This window comes from Phyllobates terribilis, unplaced genomic scaffold (genome assembly GCF_046119375.1).
Source record: "Phyllobates terribilis strain yellow unplaced genomic scaffold, ASM4611937v1 Scaffold_2__4_contigs__length_985480577, whole genome shotgun sequence".
Lineage (NCBI taxonomy): Eukaryota > Metazoa > Chordata > Amphibia > Anura > Dendrobatidae > Phyllobates > Phyllobates terribilis.
The window spans coordinates 848,037,994-848,057,445 of record NW_027362762.1 but is presented as its reverse complement, the minus strand read 5'-3'; the positions used below and the strand labels follow the sequence as shown (position 1 = coordinate 848,057,445).

Sequence of the window (19,452 nt, the reverse complement as noted above, 5' to 3'; positions counted from 1 at the left end):
CTAAGTTCATCTTGAAAGTATATAGGAAGGTGTGGACACGGGAGATGAAGGCAAATGATGGCCGGAGATTATCTTTTTATATAACCGATGATTAGTTACCGTCAGGAAATCAAACTTCAAAGTGCAGACATAGGCTGTAGGTTTATTAAGGGAGGGAATATGAGACCAATTAAATGGCTCTGGAATGATTTTCAGTGAGTTTTTCCACTCAGGTACTTTTATTCTATATTAAAGCTAGGTTTATTAGATTTTATTAAGACATTTCAAAGTCAATTTCATTATACCATTGTGTATTTACAATATAAAAGGTTCCACCAGTAACATTACTGACGCTCAACTCCATAAGGTTATGCAAGTGCACAATTAGATCAGGCCAGGAAAATATTGTTTCAAGAGTACTTGTCATTTTAGGAAACTTTTAAGAATAGGCTGTTGTGTGTGTACATGAGGAATAACACAATTTCTAGCCATTATATGACTAGTATCGAGCATTTTTTAACAGTTTTCCCCTCTACAGGCTCTATGTCTAATTTTCACTTCTCCCTGAGCTAGTGGGTAGAGACTAACTGCTATGATGTCTCCTCTATACAGTACACATTGAGTGATGGGGTCCTGCTCTTCTTTTGTTGTAGCACAAAGAAGTAGCATGGAAGACATTATACAGCAATACTGAGCTGTGTGGCTGTGAATCCAGAACAGAAGTAGATTCAATTGGTTAGGAGCTGCAGCACGATCTGCCTGTGTCCTCATGGTCGCTCATTGTGCTGAGTGTGCCTCACTTCTCTCCTCTCACCATAGAGTATAATAGGAGCTGTAAACTGATACTTCTGGGAGCTGGCAATCCATGTTGCTTTGACCAAGATGGATGTGAGCTGTTTTTTTTCAGAGAGGATGATGAGTTCAGGAGGCATGGGGAGGAGAAGCAGTGGCTGATAAGAAGAGAAGGATGCAGATTTTTCTGATAAGATATATTACAAAATTTCTTATAGCCTGTATTATTGATTTGTGCAAACTGTGTTGAAATGACAGTGGTCATTTAAACGTAATGGCTCATCCAGATAGACCAGTCCACACTGATAAATGACCGCTACATTCATTGGATTTGTAATATGTTTGTTCTGTACCCATATAGCATCATATTATGGACAGCACATGTGCTGCCGATAACAATGATTTTTTGCATGCAAAAAATCATCGTACTCTACAAAAAGAACATTTTGCTCTTTCATCAGGTATTTGCAGGACCGTTTAGACATGTCGATAACCCCTGGTGTACTGACATAAACAATGCCACATGACTGCTGCAGCCACTCAGTGGCCACTGATCAGCTGCAGCCTTCACAGTTTTGCTAAGCAGAAGAACAATGTTTTTCCTGCTCTTTCAAAAATGTGAAGGTTGCAGCTGATCTGTGCCTCTGCTTGGCTACAGCAGTCATGTGGCATTGTTGACATCAGTAAACCAACAAGGAACACAGGTCTGAGAGCGGAGCCGTCCAGAAGATAAATATAGATTTATTTTTATACTTTATCGAGCAGCCTGGGGCCATTGATAAGGGATTGACCAATGGTCACCAACTAATTTAAATGGAGTCTGACAGCAGGTTTTTGCTATGTAATCTGAAAGCAGCATGGAATAGGGGCAGAAAGCCTGATTCCAGCAATGTGTTACTTACTGGACTGCTTTGTCAAGTTTTGATAAAATTCTCTGCTGTAGATGTAGCAGTTCCTTGAATGATAAGCAATGTATAACTCCGCCCATACCCCTGATTGGCAGCATCCTGTATACACATTATCCAATCAGTGGATGGGGCGGGGTTACAGAGATTAGCTGGACTGCCTGGCATAAGGAACCTAGTCCTGCAGTGATAATCTACTGCTGATAAAACACTGAATGTATTGAAAGTACAGCAAGCTGCTGAGCAAGTGACACATCACTGGAATCAGGTTCTCTGCCCCTACATTATCCTGCTCTCAAAATAGCAAAGACCTGTTGACAGATTCCATTTAAGTTGCATGCTGCCACTTGCTTATTCTTTTTTTTAATTAACAACTTATTATTGACTTTGATTTCTTTCTATGTAGTCTGCCTGTTTAAGGAATTGGACAGGACATTAAGTTTTAAAGTGTTATTATTCAGCAGACGTCTTCCTTGTGCCTTAGGGATCTATAGGTTCAATCTGGCACATAAGAAGAAACCAGTATTATAAATTGTACGGGTGGGTGGAGGGTCCTGTTACAGAAATTGCACCAGAGCTCAAAAGTTTTAGATTAAGCCTCTGGCATAGGCCATTTGTGTAACTAAAGTCAAAGCAGCTGTAGGAGCTAATATGGTGCCTAGAGGATGAGGTTGTGGCCATGTGGGAGCATTGGTCCTTTTCTTGGGTAACAAATTGTGTCCTTATGTTGTTTACTATCAACCAATCAGTGAAGACCCCATTCCTGACTTTGCTATGGGATCCTTTGAATTCTAGTTACATCCCCGGCATTTAGTAAAAACTAAAAAAAACACCTCATAAGTCATCATGAATCCTAAGTAAGGTAGGTCGTGGGCATCTTAGTCCTTCAGGAACACACAATTTAGTATGTATTAGTTTAAAGAAGCACTCCTCCTCCCATAAAAGTGTTTATCCTCTTAATATATTGCAGTCATCATATTATACAGCACTGTGTACATACAATTGCTCATTTTACCTTTCTACCCAGTTAATTCTTCCCTTTTCCATTAGGTCTATGACATCACATGATTAAAAACTGACGAGCTGAATCCTTCTAAGCTCCATGTAGAAACAGGAAGTCTCTTTTCCCTGCATGAGTCATAAGTCACTGCAAAAGTTCCTGGCAGGGGGAGGAGCGGAGCAGCTGGGTCAGGAGTTGAAGAGGGGACTGATAAATACAGAGAAAATAAACTTCTTATTTCTACATAGAGCAGAGAAAAGAGAAGAATTTATTGGGTAGAAAGGTAAAATGAGCAATTGTAAGTACACAGTGCTGTATAATATGATGACTGCAATATATTAAGAGGATTGAAGATTTTGATGGGAGGAGGAGGAGTGCTTCTTTAAGTGGCTGATAGAAGAGCACAGTGGAAAAAAGAAGCAGAGTGAAATCTGAAATTCAAGATGGAGTCTGAAGAGTAGAAAATGGGGGTCTGACGTTCATGGACGTAAGTAGACAATACCAGTGCAGAATGTGAAAGGAAACCCCCCCCCCCAAAAAAAAACAAAAACAAAGGGGAATGATAAATGCAGGGACAAGAGACTTACTGATTCTACATACAGCAAAGAAAAGAAAACAATTTACTGGGTAGAAAGTCAAAAAGAGCAATTGTAAGTACACAGTGCTATATAATATGATGACTGCAATATATTAAGAGGATAACAACTTTGATGGGAGGAGGAGTACTTCTTCAATGACTATTATGGATTTCATGATCAGGGCTGCCGTCAACATATTTACACCAGACAGTCCTTAGTCGGGTAAAGCCAACCATACTCAGCAGAGGATAGTATTAGAGGGTGCAAAGATTGTGGTCACACTTGGCACAAAATATATTTTCTGTTGTTCCCATTTGATTATAATTCATAAGCTTCAATCATCATCATACTTAAATTTTCAAAATATATTCAGTGGTATATTTCCTACAAAGTTTCCATCTTATACATGTCTCATTATTTTATGCTACATGCAACCCCAGAATAATACCATATTGTTCTCTCGTAGCCTTCCTGACACCCTTTCCACGTATATTATCGAGAGTGATAATGATGTTAGACATGTACTTAGACACAGCATCATTTATATGTCTGCACCTAAGAAGACGACACTTTCACGGTCATTAATCACATATGTTGTACTTGAGACCTGAACCACCTGCAGATATGTGCACCTGGGTCCAATGTATAGTGTGAAAACATGAGGATTTAATGTCTTCGAAGAGTAATTTAACGTCAAAGCAAATAATTCATATATAAAACAAAAGAAAAATCCACCTATACCGTTGTTATAGGGGGCAAATTTCCAAAACAGATGAGTGATAGATATTTTAATTTTTGGTATGGTGCCTGCATCCACATTTTTTTCTCCATCCTTATCCATAGTGATAGCCAACTTATTCATATAAGAAGCCTAGGTTATACATAATAAAGATATTTAGCATTGTTTGGACACACACCTCATTGTTTGGTAAGAAAGTTACATAAACAAGGTCTACAAGAAACACTAATCTTCTGTTCCTTGGTCTGTAGAGGACTATGGTGACATGTAAGAGAATTACTTTAATCTCACTTAGACATTCAAAATACTTTTACTCCAAAACAGGTCTATAATCTCTTTCTCTATTTTATAGAAACATACCAAACAAATCTGAAACATGTAATGATGAATCATTTAGGTTATTAGTCACGAGACATGTCTCATTGGTTTGCCCTATTTCGATCCTTCATTGAAAGAAGCAATGCACAGACTTGATAGCACACGCAATCCTTAAAATAGAAATCAGACAAAACATTTTATTATCTTGTATGTAGTCTTGCCAAACACATGTAGTAAGTAATGTTTTTTTTTTATACTTGATTGGGACACATTTAAGGAAATTGCATTTTATATATACTTCCCGCACTACAGGCGGTAGGGCAAAGAAAAAAGCCCTATATTCAGTACTGCCCATTCTGGCATTGGATTCCCCGAAATTTGTATTATGCATAATAAATCCTAAAAAAATATGGATCCATCAGCCCTATGGCCCAGATCGGATTAATTTTTCTTATGCTCAGGTACAAAATAAAGGTCCTGATTAATTATTTGCATTTTTTTAAAGAGGTTATCTGGGACTTTGCTTATTTTTTGCTACGGGGCAAAGATCTTATAGGCAGGTGATTGCTAACGACTAGGGATGAGTGAGCGGACCAGTGGAAGTTTGGGTTCTCTGTCTCTCTCTCTTCCGGGGAAGTTCTTGTTCGGCATTTAGCACCAAACAATAACTATTCGGTACGAATGCCGAACTTGTAAGTTTGGGTTCGCCCATCTCTACTAGCGACCTGTCTGTTCTGCCTGGCGCTGATCTCTGCCAGCTCTGAGTGGTCACAAACCACTTCTGCCTGCGATTTTGCTGCTTCATTTGACCTTACATTAAAGCTATGTTCACACATGTTGGGTTTTTCAGCGTCACAAATCTGTGCAAAACCTAATCCCTGGCAGGAAATCAGCTGTGTCAAAAACACAGGTTTTGCTGCCTTTTTGGTGCGTTTTTTTCAGTGTTTTTTTCACTGTACTTCTGTCTCTATTTATGCAGGTACATAAAGTTCTGTGAAAAAAAAAGAACCCCATTATATTTTGCCATCAAAAATGTTGAAAAAACGCTGATGCAAATTTTGCTGCATTTTGGATGCGTTTCTTCAGCGTTTTTTTCACCACCCATTACTTCCTATGGGTGAAAAAACACTGAAAAAAAACCACTGAAACAAGTGACATGCTCTATTTTCCAAAAACCCAACCAAGGCACAAAATACGCAACAACAAAAAACCATGATGTGTGAACAGAGAATTCTGGTTTCTCATAGACTTTGCTGGTACTGCAAAACGCAGCTGAAAATCTGCATAAAAATCTGCAGCAAAAAACGCTGAAAAACTCAACATGTGTGAACATAGCCTAACAGAGCAGCTCATCTTCTTCTGGGCTGCTCTGTCAACAGGGCGTCACTGCTGATATCGTGCAGATCGACGGTCGACTCCCCACAGTTAGGTAGCGCGGAGCTGGCTGTCAATCAAGCATGACATCGGCATAGATGCCCCATCGCCCCATGGCATAGATGCCGGATCAACACAGCAGAGTGAAAAGAAGCTGCTCGGTCAACGTGACGTCATCGGAGCCACAAAATCATCAGCAAGAGTGATCCATGGCCACTTGTGCCAGGAGAGATCAGCACAGTTCGCAACTACCTGCTGTAAGTGTGGCACCCCAGGGGTCTGGTTTTCCACAGTAATGTAATGTTATGTCTGAGAGCAGGTGGGAGGTCCTTTGGTCAGGGATCCTGTGCATGCCACACCTCCTGCCCAGTCTTGGGAGGGGAAGAACTTCCCCTGTATAAACCCGGGGCTGAGGCAGGGTGAGTCAGACAAGGAGAGTGGAGACAAGAAGCAGCATAGGAAACAGCAGAGTTACAAGGAGTCAGGGGCTGGCAGCTGCAGAGCTCGCCCTGACTAAGAAGATTCTTTACCGGACCCGGAGTCCGAGGCTGTGGGGACTAATTCCTACCCAGCAGCAGAATCCGTCAGGCAGGGGATTTCAGGTCCTCTGGCCCAGAAGCCCGAAGGCACGGTCACACGCGTGGGACCAGCACCGCCATCGTGGAGCGGAAGCCATTAGAAGGCCCCGAGTCACCGGCCATACGGGTGAGCACCACACGGTACACTCAGGGACGTGGGCTACTTACATCAGCTTCTAGCAAGGTAGCCAGAAGAGTACAGTCAGTTTGGGAGGCCTACAACTACGCCTGGCCAGGGGAGATCCCATCTGCTCAAAGACTGACCAGGCCCCGTTTGCTAGCAAGTACTCCGGGAGGGTCTGTCGTTGTTACCAGTAAAGACCCTGAGCTACACCGTACCGTCTCTGAGTGGTTCCTGCTACCCCCATCATCCACGTCGGCTGCCCTGAGGCCATACCCCTCCCGTTGGGGGTTATACTATCACGCTGCACAATCCTACCACCGGCCTCAGCGGTCTGCCCTGCAGCAGCAGCTTCCTGGCTGCACTCAACGGGTGGCGTAGTCATGAACTATTTACTACTAATAGACTGCCGTCTAGTTTGACTCCCTGGGCACGGACCGGGTCACCGCCACGAGACTACAGCCCTCCACTGATCCGGCTCCGGGTAGGCTCCCGCGTGCGCAACGCAGCGCGACACAGGCCCAGGGGCGCGTCAACTTTGGCGTAGTCGGCAGGATCTCGTGCCCGCAACCACCGGGTACTGCGTGCCTGAAAAAGAGACTTTTCAAACTTACCAGTGGTGAAGATTCCCGCCATCTGTGAAGATTCCCGCCAAAGTTGACGCGCCCCTGGGCCTGTGTCGCGCTGCGTTGCGCACGCGGGAGCCTACCCGGAGCCGGATCAGTGGAGGGTTGTAGTCTCGTGGCGGTGACCCGGTCCGTGCCCAGGGAGTGAAACTAGACGGCAGTCTATTAGTAGTAAATAGTTCATGACTACGCCACCCGTTGAGTGCAGCCAGGAAGCTGCTGCTGCAGGGCAGACCGCTGAGGCCGGTGGTAGGATTGTGCAGCGTGATAGTATAACCCCCAACGGGAGGGGTATGGCCTCAGGGCAGCCGACGTGGATGATGGGGGTAGCAGGAACCACTCAGAGACGGTACGGTGTAGTTCAGGGTCTTTACTGGTAACAACGACAGACCCTCCCGGAGTACTTGCTAGCAAACGGGGCCTGGTCAGTCTTTGAGCAGATGGGATCTCCCCTGGCCAGGCGTAGTTGTAGGCCTCCCAAACTGACTGTACTCTTCTGGCTACCTTGCTAGAAGCTGATGTAAGTAGCCCACGTCCCTGAGTGTACCGTGTGGTGCTCACCCGTATGGCCGGTGACTCGGGGCCTTCTAATGGCTTCCGCTCCACGATGGCGGTGCTGGTCCCACGCGTGTGACCGTGCCTTCGGGCTTCTGGGCCAGAGGACCTGAAATCCCCTGCCTGACGGATTCTGCTGCTGGGTAGGAATTAGTCCCCACAGCCTCGGACTCCGGGTCCGGTAAAGAATCTTCTTAGTCAGGGCGAGCTCTGCAGCTGCCAGCCCCTGACTCCTTGTAACTCTGCTGTTTCCTATGCTGCTTCTTGTCTCCACTCTCCTTGTCTGACTCACCCTGCCTCAGCCCCGGGTTTATACAGGGGAAGTTCTTCCCCTCCCAAGACTGGGCAGGAGGTGTGGCATGCACAGGATCCCTGACCAAAGGACCTCCCACCTGCTCTCAGACATAACATTACATTACTGTGGAAAACCAGACCCCTGGGGTGCCACATAAGCTCTTAGCCCCGTAGCAGAAAATAAGCAAAGTCCTGGAAAAAAACCCTTTCAAGTCACTTTTTTTTTGTCTTGTAGTATTCATTAACTTTTTTTATGCCAAATTCTTCAGAACTGAGCAGATTATTCATGAATTTTGTACAAAATAAAAAATGCTTCATTTTTACCCTTAACCTTTGTGACTTTTTTTTTTTGCACAAAAAGTCACATGTCCAGTTAAAAGTGTCACAAAATTGGAGTAAAAATTTCAGGTATGCATAAAAGCACTTCAGGGGTGGAATGGACAACATTAACACAAAAATGTTGCAACTTTTTTTTTTTTAGAAAACTGCAATTGATGAATCATCAGAAAACACCTGGAAACCCCAAACCAGGCCTACAATGACCAACATAAAAAAAAACAGTTCAACACTTTATACTTTCAAAAAGGCACAGAGGGGTAAATGAAAAAACAGTTGAAAAACACCAAAAACTAGACAAAAAAAGGAACAAACGCAATAATGAATCCGCCCTAAGTTCTTTGGAATAAAATTAGTTAAATACTATTTAGGGATATTTTAGGTCTATCAGTCTACCACTAGTAGACGTGAGTGACAACAAGTATAGCTGCCATTACAGCTTACTCAGGGCTTGTCACTCAGATTTTATAGATTGATCGATGCCAAAACTACTAAAGGCAAAGGCACTGTGCAGACAATCAGTATTTGCAGCAGATTTTTCTGTTGACAGTAATGCTGCGTAAAATATCAATGTTTTTAACATATTTTTGCGTGCATTTTTTATGTGTTTTACTTATTTTTTTCCCATTCGTTTAAATGAGTGAAAAATGCTGAAACAATTGATATACGCTTTCTTTGATGGTTCAAATTTGAAAGGAGAAAATAAGCGGCATGTCCATGAGATTTCAGAAATCTCATTCACTTTGCTGGTATGGCAAAAAACTCTGCAAACAGGTATATCTGTAATTGGGCTCGTTCAGCTCATTAGTATGTTGTCTTAACTCTTTCCTTTCAATATCGCTGAACACTGTCGGACAACGACAGAAGAGACCCCGGGTCAGGAACAATGTATGGTCCCTTCGCAGTCTAACAGCTCATCATAAAGCACAATTCCACCTGCTTCGGAGGAGTTGTTGGCCCCCTTTAGCATTCCGGCCCCTGTGTGGCTGCACAGATTGCACCAGTGGTATGTCCGCCCCTGTTGCTCAGCATAGAGGGAACACTGTCTATAACTCTTACCTGTCCTCACCTGGAAAATTTCTAAGGTGATTTATAACCAGGTGAACTTTAATGTGGTCATAAATCTTCTTAGAATATGATTTAGGAGAAAAGAAATTCTTGTTACAGACTCAGATGTGCTCACTGACTGATTCACAGATAATTCATTCTGCAGCCAGTTATGTACAGTGATATCTAGAGGCTGTAAAAGCCAGTTGGTGTAATAATATTAATGACACTCTATTACAAGAATTATTTTTAGGAAAAAATATATGTATAGGGTAGTCCAGTACTTTTAAGGCTCGCTCTCACTTGCGATTAAATCGGACGAATGCAATCCGATAAAAATTCGGATTGCATTCGTGCCAATGTAATCCTATGAGTGTGTGCTCAGCGGCGTTTTTTTCCTGCTCTGATCGGATTGTGATTGGACTGAAAAAAAATTGCAGCATGCTGTGATTGCATGCTGGATTCGGATCGCATGCACCCATGTCATTAGCATATCGCATCCGATACTTTCGCATCGGATTCCATACGGTAGTGGGACCCCGGCCTTATACTGATTGTCTATCCTTAGAATAGGTCATCAATATGAGATCGGTGGAGATGAAATACCCGGCACCCCTGCCGTGCTGACATCAATCGGATGTGATCAGTTGCGGAGCGTAACAGCACAGCTCCGTCAATTTTATAGTGGTCACAGCAGGGTACTGCAGATTCACCCATTGTTCATTTGAATAGGGCCAGATGTGCAATGTCTGGCTGTGGCCACTATACAGTTGACGAAACTTTGCTGTATAGCTCTGCACATTCAGGAACAGCTGATCGGCGGGGGTGTCTGATATTGATGACATATCTTATGGGATCATGCACATTTTTGGTCCTAGTGAGATCTGACAAAACATTGGATTGCACTCAGACCAATGTTATTTTTTGGGGCTAAGCACGTCAAATATTTTCCTCAGACCAAGCCGATCCAAGGAAAACAAATCGCTGCATTCCTGAGTTTGATCCAATGTTCGGATCACACTCAGCCTTGCAAGTCAATGAGTCTGTTGAAAACATCGGACTGCACTCGGATGACTTCTGAGTGCAGTCAGATTTCCACAGACTGAAAGAATGGAGATGGAGAATTTTTTTTCTCCATCTTCTCCTCATCCGCGAGAATCAGATCACACTATGCCAACACTCTGTTCAGAGCTTGATCAGAGTGTGATTTGCGTAATCGGCCCGATTTTCTCAGATGAGAGAATACACGGTTGTCTGCACCTGCCCTTAGAGTAGACAATCGGTATGAAAGAACTGGACAGCCCCTTTACATAAAAAATGCCTCCAATGATGTCTACTTTTTTTTAATTCTACCTTATTGTTAGAAGTTGGATCACAACCATGCAGAGTATAATCCGAGGCTGGTAGCTCTAGTGTATCTATAGCCAGAATATGATTGACTTTTGTTTTTTCTTTTTTGCTGCTCTGTGGCTTTTTCCCTGAAACATTATGTTATCTGACTTGACATTAAGTGGTAAAAACTGTTCACAGAAATAAAAACCTAATAATCTAAATGTTGTACTTGTTTTCCATGAATGTTAAATATCCGTGTTCACAGCAGACAGTTTCCCAGTACATGAGGTTGCACAATATGCACCTTGCAACGTGGTAACCTAGTACAATATTTTAGAATTGTCCCCTAGGGTTGTAAGACTGGGGGATGCACTAGTGACAGCTTGTCAGGCTGCCAGTCTACAGGTGGATTGATATTAGAAATATTAGATTTCTGCATGTTACAGCGCATCCATGTTATGCTCCAGCCTCGGGCACTTTCTTGTTTGCTACAGCTTCTACAATGAGTTATGCCAACGTGCAGTAGTAAAGCTGGCACCTGACAGTGGGCAGGGAGGCGGCTCCTCTGCTTTTTCACTATTATGAAATATGATTTTAGCAATTCTGACTTTAGGACACCTACAATGCTGAGCCCGGTACCTGGAACAGGATGACAGCCGGTGGGCTGGGAGAAATCTTATATAAATAAGAAGTGATTAGAATGCACGCGGCTTACAGAAGAAATACATGATAATGAAGCCTCACCCAACAGGGATGTCCTGACGTCTCAAGATGCCACGCTGAGTACATTTTATTAACTACTCAGAGATTAATGCTTGATTTACTTTGAAATATAAATAAATGTATATTTTTTTCTACTAACCACTTATACTCCAATAAGATTTTCTCAGAACTTCACATTGGAGATACAACCTCTGGCAAAAATTATGGAATCACCGGGCTCGGAGGATGTTCATTCAGTTGTTTAATGTTGTTGAAAGAAAGCAGATCACAAACATGGGACAAAACTTATTATGATTCCATAATTTTTTCCCTCTGCTTGGTCTGAAAAAAATTACCCTTACTGAGTACCACATTTTTTATCTTGATTTCTTTTAGTGTTTCTTAAAGCCCTAAAGTTGCCATTTGAAATGACTTTAGTTTTGTGCCATCTCTGTGATCTGCTTTTTTTCAACAGCATTAAACAACTGAATGAACATGCTCAGAGCCCGGTGATTCCATAATTTTTGCCAGGGGTTGTATATATTGGGAGTAGGGATGAGTGGACCTGTGGAAGTTCGGGCTCTGGTATCCGACCCAAACTTTATTCCAAAGTTTGGTTCTGTACCAGAACTTGAACCAGGACCCGAACCACATTGAAAACAATGGAGACTTGATCTTTTGGCTGGAAAATTCTATCTCTCATGGACTTCCCCCGGATCTCTGAACATTGCAATGGACTTACAGGAGAAGTCTGTGTTTGGCGTTTGTACTTCGGGTTCGCTCATCTCTAATCGGGAGTATTCTCAAATGGAAGGCTCCGATCTGTGCCTCTTTGTAGCCCACAGTGGCATGTGTTATTCATTTGTCACAATTTTAAAAAAGAGAACATTTTATTATGGTTATCACCGCTTTCTTATATGGTAAGACTAAAGATATGTTGATGCATACCACCTTGATCGAGGCCCGTAAGCCACCCTTTTGGCATATGTCATATGAATTGTGACCTGGCTTTGTTCAGCATATGCGTCAGGAGCTCTCCCACCACACTTGCCGACTGTGCCTTCATGATGACATGTGATAAGAGCCTAAAGATACATATACATATTTGACTAAAGCGAGCAATATCAGTGAGATCGGCCGTTAGTCTAATATGTACGTGGGCATCCCAGCTATTCCCCAACAAATGATGTCCATCGAGAGAAGCGTCTACCCATTATAATAGCAATGGAAGATCCTTTTGTTCTCACTGGAAATAAGCCGCTGCCAGAGGAATCATTCAATGGGTCTCTCATAGAGTTCACAGGAACGCTTGGCCAAACATGGGGTTGTCAGGAGAGATTTAAAGGGGGATGTCGACGTTAGGCTAAAAGTCTGCAGTCACTTCATTTGACTGCATACTTGAGGATTCTCCAGTATCGGCAGTGGGTGCGTGACTGCAAATATGTGATTTGTAGACATGTGGTCACATGCCGACTAGACACTTTCATTGAGAGAGGTCGGATACGTCTAATCAGAATGTAGCCAAAAGTATGCAAATTGCATACTTGTACTCCCGACGCCAGAGAATCCTAACAGTGCGCAGTGCAGGCGCTGCGAGGATTCACAAGTCTGCAGTCACATAGAGTAACAGCAGATTTGTAGCTTAAGGCCAGACAACCCCTTTAAGACTTAAAAAGGACTTCCCATTTTGTGAAACACCACTCCCTCGGAAGCAGTTTGTATTAATAAAAACAAACTATTCTGAATCTTTACTAATCCACCCCGCATTCAGAGCTGAGTCTCTGCTGCTGCTCCCAGTGACTGTTATTGTCTGCAGTGCTGAAGTCATGTCAACAGCACTGCAGCCAATCAGTGAGCTCAGTGACTGAGATGAATGACATGAGCCGCTCAGAGGTGCTGAGCTTAGTTATTGACTGACTTGACGTCAATGCGGCAAACAATAATAGACACCAGGAGCAGTAGCGGAGATTCAGTGCTAGGCCCGGGGATGGGCGAGTAAAGACCAGTTATTTTTTAAAAGAAACTGCATCCGGGGAACAGAGGTTTTCCGAAAACAGAAAACCCTTTTAAAGGAGTTGTCCAGTCCAAATCTATAAGTCTGCAGTTACTCTGTGTGACTGCAGATTTATGACTCCCCCCAGTGCATGCCCTGTGCGCTGTGGGGATTCGCTGGTTTCTGAGCCATAACCAGAGGGTATGTATGAGTTATACATACTCCCAGCCAGAGCCCGTTTAGTGTGCGTGGCCTCGCTCCATATACTTGTACAAATATATGGAGCGAGGTTGCGTCCACTGGCTGGAAGTATGGATAAATCATACATATCCTCCGGTCCCGGCTAAGAAATCGGCGAATCCCCGCAAAGCACAGTGTGTGCACTGGTAGGATTCATAAGTCTGCAATCACACAGAGTGACTGCAGACTTTTTGATTTGGACCGGACAACCCCATTAAGGCAGTGCTAGCTGTTTACAAGTGAACTATTTAGATACTACATATGTAATATGGCACTGCAGCACTATACACAATGAAGTTAATAAACTATAAAGGCAGGACCTTTTTTTCCATCTACATTATATTAGCATTAGCAGCAAAGAAACAACTTTTTTCCCCACAATTCTATTTAGTTTTTCATTATTTTGACTAGCACTTTTTCAAACATTGACAAATTGTTTTCATCAAGTCCAGTGGGATTTTATTAGTCTGATTTTAGATGTATGTAGCGTATTAAAGGTGTTGTTTAGTTTTGAGACAATTTGCTAATAAGAGCTTGTTCAGAGGATCGTATTTTAGTATTTTAGAACAGCTTATTCAATTTTAGTCTGTCCTGCACCCAATCACAATATGGATGAGCACACGAGGACACACACGGAGCCAATCACGTCTGGATTTTGAAGACTTGACTGGTGTTTTTTTTTTACCTGAACCCCTATGGTGTATTTTACCGAAGTCAAAGTGAATTTAAATGGGTATTCTCAACTTTGCAAAAATAGGAGATCATTTCCTGATTGCTGGGGGTTTCACTGCTGGGACCCCCACCGTTCCTGAGAGCCTTGTGCAAATAAAGCATTGGTCGATTTGCTGCTCCATTCATTCTTAATGGGATCATTGGAGATAATGGGGTGCTGCGCTCCGCAGGGGTGTAACTTCCAACAGGGTCCCCAATTATCACTTGTCTTTAATAGTAATAGTCTTTTCCTATGGGGCAAAGGGACCTTTGGGGCCCCTCTAGTCTCCAGACCCCTTGCACCTATTATAATCACACCCTTGGCGCTCGGCTGGTCTTCAGCAGTCTAATAAGAATGAAGAATGGAGTGCTGCAGAATGGAGGATCGACCATCGCTCCATTCACATTCTCGGGATCGGAAGGGATCTCAGCATTCAAGAAGTTCTATCCTATCCCATAGATAGGGGATAATTTCCAAACTTGAGAGGACTCCTTTAAGACAGCGATATGAAAATGTGTCCGTTTTTCATGCAGGAGAAAATGAGCCAGCGCAGAGGTTTCTCTGTTCTTGCAGACTTGAGCTTTCCTAGTATTAAAGGGATGGCAATTCATCTGAATGGTCCTGATGTAATGTTACATTTCACCTGTTTGGTTCAGACAACCCCTTTAAGTGTCATTTTAGATTTTAACCCTTTTCTTTGTTCTTCTATGAATTATTTGTTTGCTCATTCAAACATTCATTCAAGCAATCAATAATTAAATGTTTTTCTTTTCTTTAATCTTGTAGAGAATGTTTAGGCAAATCCTTACTTTTTTACTTTAGTAACATATGTGTTTTGTAAACCTTAAAATCAGGAAAGCGTGACCTACCTGAGGAAATGTTTGTGGGGCGCAGTAGATCTGCTGTGTCGGGGACTGGGACCAGTACATCCTTTGTTCTTTCTCTTGCTGTCTCATAAGCAGAGATTGTGGCTTCAGCTTTACGTCTGATCCCAGCTACAAAGAGAATGACACATTTATAGCTTTAATTTCATTCATTTCTGAGCTTAGGTCTATTATTATGCAATGGATGCATGGCTGGATGGACTGATCCAATCTGGACACTTGTATAATGCTAATGTGAGCATGCTATGAACAGTATACAATGCAGATAGCCCAGACAGGAATGAAATATCAATAAATATTTAAAAAAGTACAATTATCATGCAGTTTTTTTCAAATACATATCCCAGCACAAAGCTTTGTTTCGCCGTACTCAGAGGCACCAAAGGCAACGCTTTGTACAATGGACGAAACTGCATTTTTTTTCTTATAGCGGTTACAGTATGATCCCATAAAATACTATGATCACATGTATCCATAATATCTGTGTGCATGATACCTTAAGAAGTTATTCAGAAATTAGCTCGTATGAATATTGGGCTTTGTTGATCTTGAAAGTGTAACCGTTGTTTTAATTTTTATTTCATAAACTAATAGTACACATGAAAATAACTTTGTAATATATCTTATCAGAGAAATCTGATTCTTTCTTCTCCTTGACTGATCTTTCACTCTCAAAATTCTTGGCTAATATCTGTAAAATCTGTATTCAGTGGAGACAGACTTTTCCATGACTGTGATAGGAGATGACAGTTGGTGCTCATAGTGTTCTATGGAGAGGAGGGAGGAGCTAGAGACAATTACAATTCTCCATAGAACGTTATGATCACCAACTGCCATTCCCTATTTCAGCAATGGGAAAGTCTGCATTCACTAAAGGCACATTTTACCTGTGAATTGAGAATTTTGAAAGTAATCAACGATCAGTCCAGGAGGAGAAAGAAGCAGATTTCTTTGATAAGATATATTTTATAGTTTCTTATTTTCACAGATACTATTGATTTATAGAAAAAATAAATAAACTGACTATTACTTTTTAAAGAATAACCATAGTTTGATTTTTTTTCATAAACCAATGAAAATAAGTGAAAATCAGTGAAGGTAAGAAAATATCTTTTTAAAGAAATCCACTTCTTTCTCCTCCAGGACTGATCTTTCATTCTCAAAATTCTGAATTCACAAATAAAATGTGCCTTCAATGGATGCAGACTTTCCATGACTGATATAGAAAATGACAGTTGGTGCTCATAAAGTTCTATGGAGAACTATAACTGTGATTTCCGGAGAACTTGCAGCAGAATGTCTGTGTCTGCTGTTAGCACTTGCCTCCTCCTCTCCATCATCTCCATAGAATAATATGGGTACCAACTGTCATCTTCTCTCTCAGTAATGGGAAAGTCTGTGTTCACTGAATACAGATTTTGCAGATTTTAACCTTGAATGCAAATGAAAAATGGATCCAGGAGAAGAAAGAAGTGGATTTCTCTGATAAGATATGTTATAAAGTTGCTTATTTTCGCATGAACTATTGATTTATGAAATAGAAAGTTATTCTTTTAATAACCCTTTAAAATGTGACCTGTTGCATTTACCTGACCGAAAGAAGAAAAAAACTGTATTAAATGAAATTTCTGGATATAACATCACTGCCGTTATGTCCAGTGGCTTCCCCAAGGTATTGTATCGCTCTCGGACCAATGTTATTCAATGGGGCTGTGCACATGTCCGATTTTTTTTCCGTGGACAGAGTCTGTCCAAGGAAGAAATCGCAGCATGCACGATTTACATCTGATATTCGGATTGCACTCGGCCATGCAAGTCCATGAGTCTGTGGAAAAAAAATCAGACCGCACTATATATACTGCAGGACAAACGAGAGCATTTCTTCATTGAGACACTAAACACGGCGAGCATGCCGCCCTACGACACATGCAAAGTAACACTGAAATGCAGACACATTAGGAATTGGAAAAAAGCATGCCAGAAAGCCAGAAACACAAAGCAGTAAAGAAGCCCTTCATACTTGCCCCGAAGGATTCTGAGAGCAGAATCGTCTTCTATCTACCAGTAAAGTCCCAAATCAATGGTTACAAGGCACTTACTAGTTTATTTTAAGCCATATTTAGCGAGAACCACCTTGAAAAATAATAAAGGCGTAAAGAAAAAAAGTCATATTATGTGACAGCACAAGACAGGACAGGTTATCACATCACCAACTTGCCATAGAAGTAACCCATATCCCAGAAGCCAAGAAATATCTATTCTACCCAGAGCTGGAGCACGTATGTATTCACAGCATCTCACGGAGGTCCAAGGTCAATTATTATAAGATGTAGGGGCGGATTTATTCTATGGCAATTTAAACTTCTTATAACTTCAGGGATCTAACATAACTTGGAGAAGTGTGCCCCCACCACTATCACCACCTTCAGAAGCAGAAATTAATAGGATATGAAAAGGATTTAAGGATTGTTTTGGTCTTTTCTTTGCCATTTCTTTAGTTTTCTACTGATGTGCATCCACTGAACCATTTCCATTCCATTATCCGCAGTGAGCACTAACTGCACCTCAGGACCTGTCACCAGGTCAAACATGTCCATTTCTTTCTTTCTTTCTCGCTTTCTTTTTTTTTTTAAATCCACCATAGAAATCCAGAGATAAGGACCTTTTTATGATCTTTACCAAGAGGGCGTGGCTCACTGTACTCCCCGGGGGCGTTATTTTGCTGGTAGCCACACTTCCTTGCTTAAGACCATAAACATTAGCACTAAATAAAAAGGGCCACATCTCTGAAGCTTGATGGAGATTTAAAAAAAAAAAAGCAGAATACTTTGCGGACCAGCAGAAATAAAATAAGAGCAAAACTGGTCACTTCTGACCTGGTGACAGATTCTCTTTAAAGGCCTCATAGCCACGGCACTGTCCTTCCTACTACCCATAACAGTCATATGGCCTGACCTGGCACTGAGGAGCACAGTTGATTATGGTTCAGGAATTGGTAAAGGTCAATTGTTATTATTTATTATTATAGTGCCATTTATTCCATGGGGCTTGACATGGGAAGTTAATGTTTTCTATCTACTTATACTTTGATACTTAGTGTGCGATTACTTTTCATATAAAAGAGATAAGCAGATAAGATAAACAAAAAACCCCCACTATACTTGTCAAATTGAAAGGGACTCATGTAAACCGATTGTGCTTTGGCAGGAAAACCAATTTCAGGGCTCTAGTTTCCCCCTCCATGAGTGTTATAAAAAAGGAAGCCAGACTAAAAAGGATAAACGGGGATAAACAGAAAATCTACTTCTAGTATCTTGCATGGGGTGGCGCTGGTCTCTGCTTTTCCTGCACACTGGGTTTTCTACTTACAATGCGCACTGACAGTGCGCTCTCTTGCCTGCTCATCACTTCTCATCAGAGCTGACGGAGGGAGCACACTGTCACTTTGCATATTGTACAGTGACAAGATCCTACTGAGCATATGTCAGAATTGACAACCAAAGCATGCTCAGTAGATCAGGGACTAGCCCAGCCCCTGAAATGGGCGTCACTGATGACTCATTGTTTCAGGGTGGGGGCAGAGGCTATGGCAGTGACCGCAGCCTTTGCACCCGGATGACGGCGTATTTGAGTATCCCAGCATGCAATGGGTTTTCTCAAACAAAGCATCATCAAACAGGAAGAAGGTAAAAAAAAAGAAAGCAGTCGGGTAGTGTAATGAGGGAATGATAGGGAGTTTTTTAATTAAAGCATATTATGAAAGATTTCAGATTGTAACATTGAATTAAATAAACAGACATTTGGGATTAAAATAAATGTTTGTTTCGGACCATCCCTTTAATGCAGTTGTGCCTATGTCTTCTACCAATATGGTACCCGTATACAGACACTGCCTAAAAATGTATTAAAAAGATTAATATGTGTCTGCAGTGATTTTTCAAGTGATAGCGATAGGTTTATGCAGCAGGTTTTATAATAACACTTTTGTGGACAGCCCCTGACACGAGGCCGCTTACACAATATTAAAGCGATTGCTGATGATCAGTGTTTTTTGTTAGGGAATAGAGCCTCTACAGTACTTTGGTGTAAATATAATATAGGTCCGACACAGCAGGAGCCACAGAAATATATTCTCTGTTAGTTTTATATAGTGTAAGAGGGAGTGCTGTCCAAAATAGAAAAAAAACCTACATTTATTTAGGAATTACTTAGAAAAGTTCTCTATCTTCCTTTTAACATAATTGCCGCTGATAGACGATATGTCTCATGCATCTCACTTTAGCTTCAGAGGAGTAGATGTCGGCACAAATAACGAATATGGCCACATTTACACTCCTGTCCCATCCC

The 19,452-nt window shown here is 41.9% G+C and overlaps 1 protein-coding gene across 1 annotated transcript in view; it reads right to left on the bottom strand.

Annotated features, from left to right (window-relative positions):
* FOXN1 (forkhead box N1) overlaps positions 1-19,452 on the bottom strand; it is an 83,458-nt gene that overhangs the window by 15,403 nt on the left and 48,603 nt on the right. The window contains exon 5 of the mRNA XM_073667850.1: positions 15,091-15,216. Coding sequence (XP_073523951.1) covers positions 15,091-15,216 — 126 coding nt within the window. The remainder of the gene's footprint in view (positions 1-15,090; positions 15,217-19,452) is intronic.